Source organism: Montipora capricornis, chromosome 1, assembly GCF_036669925.1.
Source record: "Montipora capricornis isolate CH-2021 chromosome 1, ASM3666992v2, whole genome shotgun sequence".
NCBI classification, from domain to species: domain Eukaryota; kingdom Metazoa; phylum Cnidaria; class Anthozoa; order Scleractinia; family Acroporidae; genus Montipora; species Montipora capricornis.
This window is the reverse complement of record NC_090883.1, coordinates 24293303-24303302: the sequence shown is the minus strand read 5'-3', so window position 1 is coordinate 24303302 and position 10000 is coordinate 24293303. Positions and strand designations below refer to the sequence as shown.

At 39.4% G+C, this 10000-nt stretch overlaps 1 protein-coding gene across 2 annotated transcripts in view; it reads left to right on the top strand.

Annotated features, from left to right (window-relative positions):
• Positions 1 to 8678: 8678 nt before the first annotated feature.
• LOC138032331 (splicing factor 3B subunit 1-like) overlaps positions 8679 to 10000 on the top strand; it is a 40163-nt gene continuing 38841 nt past the window's right edge. The window contains exons 1-2 of one of the 2 annotated variants that reach the window (XM_068880020.1): positions 8679 to 8731; positions 9039 to 9131. In XM_068880020.1, coding sequence (XP_068736121.1) covers positions 8723 to 8731; positions 9039 to 9131 — 102 coding nt within the window. In that variant the 5' untranslated portion in view covers positions 8679 to 8722. Of the gene's footprint in view, positions 8732 to 8929; positions 9132 to 10000 lie in introns of those variants that run through there. The other variant, XM_068880083.1, reaches the window with a different exon arrangement.

The window sequence follows — 10000 nt, the reverse complement described above, 5'->3', positions numbered from 1 at the left end:
TGCCGTCAGCCTATTGCTATTTCTTTGCTCTGTGTCTTTTTCACAGTGTTTTGTATTCAGTCAGCTTTTTATACCTGGTCCGCAGTCCGGGTCCGCAGTCCGCAGTCCGCAGTCCGCGGTCCATATTTTATACTGACCGATTTAAACACATAAATCAGTTAAATCCTGAAATATCTGTTGGAATGATTTTGGGAAATATTGCATACAATTCACTGCAGCAAACGTACTTCCGTTTATAAACTACAGACTTCAAATGCCAACCACACAAATAAAAGTGGAATTACCTTTGTCGGAGTTGGTGTAGGTGTAGGTCCAGGAAAAGCCTCTAAATGTGGAAAATACAGAAGGAACGTTGATGACTGCAAAATGTACATTTACTCTTTGAATAATTATTGATTGGTGCGTTCATGTAAATGTGTACTAAAAGATTCCATCAAAGCCCCTGGTTAACAAGAAAGTTGTTTCTAAGAAAATGCTTTAAAAGAATTGATGACACAACCACTGATTTGATATAGCCATTTAGAAAACAGTCTTAAGAAAATACGTGCGCTGATTGGTTAAAAATCGTTTTTCTATAACTCGATGGAGACACAGAACTAGCACGAGCAAAGAGAATTTACATTTTGATAATTAGAGTTAACAAGTTGTTTTCCTTTTTCTAGTCGCGTTGTTTTCTAAAATAAATAGAAAACATGTACTCCTTGTTTCTATCAAGTTATAGAACACGAGTGAAAGGTTGGGAGAACTCGAAAAAGCTGTGGAAACACTCGCCTGTGGCTCGTGTTCCCACAGCATTTCTCGTTCTCTCTAACTTTCACTCGTGTTTCTATAACTCGATAGAAACACGGTACATGTTTTCTATTTCTTAAATACTGGTTGGAAACGAATTCTGGTTTAAAGGTTGCTGAAGAGTGCACAGATGTAATTATTCTACAATTATACATGCTACTCCTACGTACATTTAAGTCTGTTGAGGTAATTTGTGCATGTTGACATCACGTGAAACCTATTCCAAAAGCACATGGCATGGCTTGAGCAGTGATTTATAACAGAGGGATGATAATGATTATGATGATGACGATGATGTGACGACTCAACAACTCACCTACACAATCAAATTCACACCCAGTAAAACAACATTTGTAGCCATCGGGACACCCGCTGTTATCTCCTTCAGTACAAAATTGACGGTGTCCTCTGGGCACTCTGCACTTTCGGATTCTGGGCATATGCCTGGACCTGGAAAACATTCAGTTTTAAATATGAAACAATTTTTCTTGAGAGGGTACATTGTTCTTCATAAGATTAGAAATGTGACTACAGTGTAGACCTGATAATTAATACATGAACTGTGTGGTTGCTGCTACAATGTACAAATTGATTCTCATAGGGAAGATTCAAGTTTATTAGAGCTCAGCACATCTGATATCATAATAATAACCAGAAACCCATAAGGGTTGAAACGTGTAACGCGCGTTCACAGCTTCCGAATATTCAGTGCGAACAGATTGGTTGAATGTTTCAGTGCGAAGTACCATATTTGGAAACCCCTCGCTCTTGTTGTTCCAAATATGGTACTTAGCAAATCGAATATTCAGAAGCTTGTTTCCCAGCACACAAGGAGCCGTTACACGTTTCAACCCTTATGGGTTTCTGTAATAACTTAATATCTGCAGTATATTGAAACGTTCGCATGCTAAGCAAATGAGCTACATGGGGCGTGTGACGTAGCCTATCTGCTTTTGCAGCACTATATTAAAATTCTACCTCGATAAGGAGTAAAACTGTAAAAGTTTTGGTCATTTATGTATTTTATGTTGGGTTTTAATAAATTAGGTAATTAGTTTAGTAATTTACTATTTAAAAATTTGTACATATTTAGATAAAAAACTACCCGTCTAGATTAGCATTTGCTATTTGCGGGATAGTGTAGCCTTTACCATTGTAATAGTAAAATAAGAAGTTAATAAACTTGAAACTTGAACACTGGTTCGGATTTTTGGCATGCTGGCCGAGTGAACACACTGGTTTGCTTAATAAAACCTCTAGGACTCGGCCCGGTGCGAATGCTGAAGCTGAGCTGTCCGTACACGAGTCGATTGGTGAAAACGTTGCCTCATAAATCAGCACTCCATTGCAGTGAGAACTGAATTACTGGTAGGGTGAGAAATAACGGGAATCTAAGGTAATAAATAATACAAAATAAGTATGTAAGGCGCTTAGGAATCTAAATAGGTGGCATATTTGCTCATTACAAACTGTGCAAAACGGTCGGTGTTGGTTTGTTTAGTTACAATGTTGCCGGGCAACTAAATCCGTGAATTAGGTTGCCCTGATAAATCCTTGGTTGTCCATATAAAGCCCAGGCAAACGGCTTCGACTCTTGCTTCAACATCCATTCGATTTGTTGAATGATCATATGTTGAACGATGTTGTCCGCTGGGGTGGGAAAACGGTTTCAAACTATCATTAACATTTGATTCAACAAAACTGCACGAGAGACCAGGGCGGTATTCAGTGCCAAGCTGCAGCCACGGTAGTTCCTATGGATACGGACATGTATACGTTAGTGAAGACCGATTAGTACGCAGACACACACCCAACAATGTTGAAAGAAGGGACAAGCGTCTTCAACTTCATTCAACATTTGCAAAAATAAAAGAAAATGTTGAATAGTTGTTGAAGCAAAGTTCAAACGCTTTTAAAGTTATTCAACATCGATTCAACTTTGTTTCAACATGTTTTTGCACTGCCGCCATCTGCTTGCATTTCAAAACGGTGATCCCTGAATCATAGGGGTTACCCTAAAAGTCCCGGACAAGCGGTTTCAACATTGCTGTTCCGTTTTCCCGGGCCTTAAGGAAACCCCCTATGATTCAGGGATGGCCCATTTTATTTTTGAGGGGGGGGGGGGGGGGGGGGGGGGGTTGGGCAATTAGGGACGGACCATTAGAAAAGTGATGGGGGGGATGGGGGATTTTCAGCTGGTACGAATTTTGTTTTTCGCGCACTGCTTGTGCAGGAATTTTTTTTCCAGGTGAAACCCCTTGCACGAATTTTTTTTAGACAAATATTGCTTTTTTTTAACAGTGAAATCTTGATTCATTATCTATGTTTTTGTGATTTATAAATTATTCTACACTCACAACAGATCAAAAGATACAGGCCACTTTTTAATGCAAAATCTTTTCGAAACTGTACACACAGTGAGAGAGGAGGAAGCCACTTGGAGTGGACGGCTTCCCTGTACATTTTTTTTTCTTTACTTTCTTCTTTGCGTGAATGTTTTTTCTTGGCATTTTCCCTTGCATGAATTTTTTTCGGTTTTTTCCCCCCCCCCCCCCCCCCCCTAACTTTTCTAATGGTCCGTCCCTTACCAAAAAAACATACCTGCACAGCACCAGCCAGGAAGCGGTTTAAGACTGGGGACTCAGCTACACCACATGGCTTTATGCTGTCAGGCTGCATTTAAATTTATGTCAAGGCTTTGTTACTTTGAGAGGGTTGGAAGTAAATGGCTTGTTGGTTTCTCTAGAACGCATTTTCGTTTTAAATACTGGTAAGGTATTCAATACTTATTTCCGGGCATTGGATAAAAAGATTCAGGTATTTTTAAAAGGTTTGAAATTCAGATGAATAGAATTCCTCATTTATCTTTAACACTGAATAGACTAAATGCAGCTTGTATCAGCCTGGAGAGAAAGCAGTGCTTGAGGTATACGTATCATTTTCTGTTCCATTCTTGTATAGGCATACCTCATGAAATGTTCATTTTTGGAGATACTTTAATAAATATGAAGACTGAAAACCGACGGAAACAAAATTTGTGGACAACCTTAAGGTGCTAAAAAAATTATTGCACAGCCCAAAGGCGGAAAAAAAATCTTAACAACACAAAATTGCCCAACCCCAGACCCGCTCAAAAATCAAATGGTCCATCCCTAAGTGCACACCGTTTTGAAATGCAAGCACATGGCAATGGAGCTTGACCATTCAATAGTTCTTAGTTTCTTTTTCTGAAGTCTGGTTTTAAGTTGTCCATCGCCTGCTTGTTCGTGATAGTGCATTTTCCTATCTGATAATGTTTTGTAACAGCTACAGATATTCAACTGCTGCAATTTAGTTATTGTTAACGCCACATCACTCTCGGATGTTAACAACAGAAAACCGACAAGTGAGTCGGGTGCTGCTTATGTAAGTAATTTTCTATTTTTGTTTGGATTGTCCTTTGTTTTTTTCCTCGGGCAACCTGGCTTTTCATTTTACCAGAAATTGGTTGCCCGGTAAACTGGTGTTGTTCTTATTTTCTGTTGAATAAGTTCAGTTTGGGGCACGGTCTCCATTTTCTGGGACTTCGGTCTTCCTTTATCACACACCCACTTCCTAGAAACAAATAGTGACTACAATGGAAAGGGTAAATTTTACGTTTCGATAAAGTAAAGCAAAGCAAAGCAAAAGAAATGTAGGGATAGTTTATAGAAAGCTCACGTAAATTAAGCATGGGTAAACAATGATTTAATCAAAACGTGATGGGGGGTGGTCTAACTCGGAGCACTTAAGCATTAGAAAGATGAAACTTTGCCAGACACATACATGTGTGGTTTCTGTCAATTTGGTATGTTCCAAATATGCTCATGTTGTCACGTGACTGCACGCGGCCAGAAAACAATAATGGCAACACTTTTTGTTGCGAGTTATTAAACCGGACTGGTTTAGGACAATGTGTAATGCAAGCTTCTACAAAACTGTGCTTGGCCTTTTTTGGATTTTTTTGAAAATAAATGGTTTTTTCAACTAGATCCAGTCCCCCAAGGAGGTTTTATCCCATCTTGAGGCCATCGTTTTTAATTATTTTACAAAGGCCAAGCAAGTGACATACTAATCGGCCTTAACATTATGCAACCGGTAAAACAATTGAGAACACACGCAAAAGTGTTGCCGTTTCAAAGAAAAAGCTTTTTAAACAGATGGAGGTCACGTGACCTAATTTGCATAATTAAAAATAATGGAATTGACTTAAACTAAAAATGTAAGCAGCTGACAAAGTTTTATGTGTTTACATCTAAAGCTGTAAGAGATAGACCACCCTCTCACTTTTAAAGTGAACAAATTAAGGCAAATTGAGACCCATGCCTTAATTAACCTGAGAGCGAAATTGTGGGTTCTTACAGCGGCAAAACCAGCGAACATATAGTCCTGTTCCGGGACTCCCTCTTACCCCGCCCTGAAAATGGGCCTGGAACCCAGGCGGGAAAAGAGAGAGTCCTGTATTATCTCTCTTTTCCCGCCTGGGTTCCAGGCCCAGTTTCAGGGCGGGGTAAGAGGGAGTCCCGGAACAGGACTAGGGAACATAGTATTTCTTTCTTTCAACACAGAACTAATCCATGAATCAATTAATACTTTTATTTACATGTCAACTGTCCTAGGAAAAGTCTGTCACGAGCCTAGAAGGCCCATCAGGCCGACACTTACCTCAAGTTTCTGTAGCATGAAGCGACAAGGAGTATTTCTACTCCCCCCTGGATGGGAGTCCATCGCATGGTTATTCCCAGCTTTAGATTAGCCGGGACCCAATTATACACCAGGAGGCACAGTGAGAGTGTGTCTTGCCCATGAACACAGTGAGAGTGTGTCTTGCCCATGAACACTCAACGCAATGTGTCCGCCAAGACCCGAACCCGGACCACTCGAGCCGGAGTCGAGCTCACTAACCATGTGGCCACTGCGCCTTCCTTTCCAACTGTCATCGCAGTATTTTATCACCTGATACGTTAGAAGAAAAACAGAGAATGTAAAGAAATTCTCAGAAAAATCAGACGCAATGTTCACAAAGAAGAAATTCACGCTTTTCATTCAATTTTTTTCGTTACCATGCATGACTACACCAATAACAGCTCGAAAGGTCAGCACTAGTAGTAGTGCCAGCGTAGTGCCAGCGAGACAGTCAATATAATAAAGGAGATAGTTTCTAGAGAAACTGTGGTGCTTCGTCGGTGGGGAAGTAGTATGAAAACATTTGGTTTTATCAACGGAGTTGATAATGTAAATTGACCACAGAATCCCTGTACGGTGGTCGATTTAGATTATCAACTCCTTTGATAAAACCAAATTTTTGTCTAGTCAATATAATACATAGTTTGCAGATTTGTATCAGATTGCCATGTTCGGAACCCAGCAGTAGTTGTAGTTTTTTATTTCAAAGCACTGCAACTCAACTTATCTATGTTAACAATAACACAATAAAAATAGAAATATAAATAAAACCCTTGCACACGTTGTATTTAGAACAACAATGAAAATATCAACATATTTTGCAATAATATTGAAAGTACTGCTGTATTTTTTGAACGGCCGTAATTTCAACAGGAATATACAATAGTTAGATAAAATTAATGCCATGTAAAAAATTTCAGGGTGAAACATGTCACTGGGAATTAAACCGCGCACCGGTGGCTCAGTTGGTTGAGCATCGGGCTGTCATGCAGGAGGTCGTGAGTTCGACTCAGGATCTTAAAATAACTGAGGAGAATGTGCTGCCTTTGTAATTACATCTGCAAATGGTTAGACTTTCAAGACTTCTCGGATAAGGACTGTAAACCGGAGGTCCCATCTCATAACCTTTGTTGGAAATTAAATAGTATGGGACGTTAAAGAACCCACTCACTGTTCGATAAGAGTAGGGAACGTAGTCCCCGGTGTTGTGGTCTAACCTTATCTGGTCGGGGGCATCTTTCACTTCCATAAAATCAATTGTAAACTGCGTAACAAGCAGTCTGGCTAAAGTCCCCCACAAAGTATTGTAAATTAGTCCTGAAAAGCCCCGTGGGGGAGAGACTAATAGCCTAACGATTGTATTATTGTAGACTCTCATAAGACCTCGTTCCCAGGGTCTACTCAGTCTCGTACCCAGAGTCCTTGGACATTTTTGTCAGCGGGTGAGCGCCCGGAGAGAGTCTGGGATAATGGGTTTGAACTATTTTTTTGATTGGTCGCTTGCATAACAATGGAGGTCCTACAGGAAGCCAGTAAGTAATTCGGAAACCTCAGAATTTGGACAGAGATTCAAAATCTTCTATAGAAAAATTCGTGTCCTAACTAGTGAATTCCATGCATGAACGAAGCGATGAGTGCGATATCGGTTTTTGGAGTGAAATTTACTTGAATTCACCAGTTTGGCAATGAATTTTTCTTGAATCGCGTGAGTTTTAAATGAAAACAAGCACACCCACAGCGAGCGAATGGGAAAAAGGCAGCTTTCTTTGCTTGTTATTTATTTGTTCGAGCATGTTAAAGTATTGGTAGCTATACAGCTGATGTGGACCTGCTATACCCACCCACCCATACACTCACGAAGGACAGCCACAACACCGGGAACTTCATCCCCTACTCTCCTCGAATAGTGTGTGGGTTCTTCAACCTCCCACAAGGAAATTGTGAACATCAAAGATATTTGTGAGACGGGGCCCGAGAAGACTCGAAAGTCTAACCATTTGCGGAGGTTATTACAAAGGCAGCACTTTCTCCTCAGTTATTTTAAGACCCTGATTGATGGTCCGGCCGGAGTCGAACTCACGACCTCCCGCATGACAGCAAGATGCTCAACCAACTGAGCCACCGGTGCGCGGTGGTTCAAGTTATTTCAAGGTCAAGAAAGAGTTTTACTGATGTTCTTTATTCCACTTTATCTCTGAAAACGAGATCATTCACATTTTGGCTTGGAACAAGAATCGGCAAAAATACGGTAATGCAACCAAGAAAGGACGAACTTCAAACAAGATCCTCTCCAACAATTACCTTTAGGTGCTTTAAACAAACTCCTGAAAACACAAGCTGGTAATATTTGTCCCTAATCTTACGAGAACTCATTGCGATTACGTGTTTATAAGAGAAGGGCAAAATGTTCTGGTCACTGTCGAGGCACATAAGTCACACAGTTGGGCAAACAGATAAGAAAAGCACTTGTTCGTTCGCATTTTTGAGCAAAACAAACAAACAAACAAACAAATCAACTATTTCGTCAATTAAATAATTGTTTTTTAATTCCAGTTTAGAATAAAAAATGCGAGTTTCATTCCTGAAGATTAAACCACTTCTTATAAATACGCATCCACTTGAAATAACGCGTCCGTAAAAATAACAAACGGTTTAGTGGCCAAGGAAAGAATTTGTGGAGTCACTTTTTCTACCAAGCTTGAGCTACTACTGGTACTCTGTTTAATCGTTGTCGTTCTCTTACTCTCTCCTTTCGTTTCTGTTGTAGTCATAGGTCTTCCAGGGAATTCCTCCAGGCATCATGCAACCTTGATATACCTCCCAACTCAAATACGTTTTCCTATTGGAGGAGAACGTGTCACGCGTCATGGGTCAAAACTCACTACACCCTGGGGCGAACAAGACCCCATTCGCACCAACGAGACATGTTTAATTAACCTGGAACTCGTCACAGAAAAATGTAGTAATGGAGAAGCTCACCCGTGTTTGCACCTTACCATGCACATTTGATTATTTTTATAGAAAATGCGCAATATAAATATTAAATAATAATAATAATAATAATAATAATAATAATAATAATAATATTATTATTATTATTATTATTATTTCTGAAGGGTTCAAACTCAGATCAAATAAAAAGACCTGATTCCCAGGAAGACTAAAGTTTTGCTTGTTATTTATCCAGGATATTAATTTGTGATGCTGAATGGTTTTGGTACGGTGGTAAATGCTCTTGGTAAGTGAGTGAAGTCATACTCACGACCTCCGATCTGTGGTACTATCCTGTGGAGGTTGAACAACAAGTCTGCAAAGGTCAGACAGCAGACTGCTGATCTCATTTCAAGGATTGCTCAGATCATGATGACCTGTAGGGAGCTAAATTTGCATTTGTTTGATGTTATAAGCTTAAGTTGAGATTAGTGATCTTATTTTGGTTTGTCTAGTTTTATTTTACCATTTGTCTTTGGTGCATGTAATCTAATTATCTTGGCATCCACTTCCTGGGAAGAAAGGCACTGATGACATGTTTTGATTGTTTACAGAAAAAGCTAATGGGTCACTTGGGAATGGTGTTGTATGAGTACCTTGGAGAGGAGTATCCTGAAGTTCTGGGGAGCATCCTGGGTGCCCTTAAGGTGAGTTAGTTGATTCATTTGTAAAGTAGTAAGGAGAGATTTATTGGTCCAGTTTCTGTAAAGTTTATACGCTTTCTTGATGCCTCTGAAGGGGCTTAGACAATCTGAAAACCGTTCAGACACTGATCGTAACGTTACACTATAACTAGTAATAGTTTTCACTACATCTGCCCCCTCCTAAGATAATAACATGGCAGTTGAGGTGTTTTCCAATTAATATGTCCTGCACATTGTGATGTCTTTATATTATTTTACATGTAATTAGGTAGGTAAATGAAAGTGAAAGATGCAAGGAAAGAATGAGGAACAACAAACAGCATTTATTTTTAATTTCCATCAACGTTTATTTGATACGATACGATATCAATTAAAAATCAATTTACTTAATTTGGAAAACGCCTTGAAAATATGATAGTAAAACAAAAACAGGAACATTCAATGATTAAAAGACAACATTTCATCGTCATCCTTTTTATCCACGTGGTTCTTTCCACGGTACCTTGAAATGCCATAAATAGGAATAAACTGAACTCGCTTAATATATTCGGATCGGTAATTATTATTATCTGTGAATAACCGTTGTAAAAATGATAAAAGATTGTTTGAAAATGTTGATACTGAGACTATGCTTCTGCTTCTGAGGTTGCGCCTGGCACTGTTTGTGGCCGAGCCAGTCGCCTCCAAATTGACAAATTGTCGCCCCCGTTTATGATTTGTGCCTGAAAAATCGATTTCTGACGCAGGAAACATAATTTTCTATCAGATACTGTAATCTTTGATTTTCAAAGTAAAAGGAATCGATGTAAATATTCGAAAATTACTCACCTTCAATCAGAACACCTTGAGAACCCATATCACCTTTCGCGCCC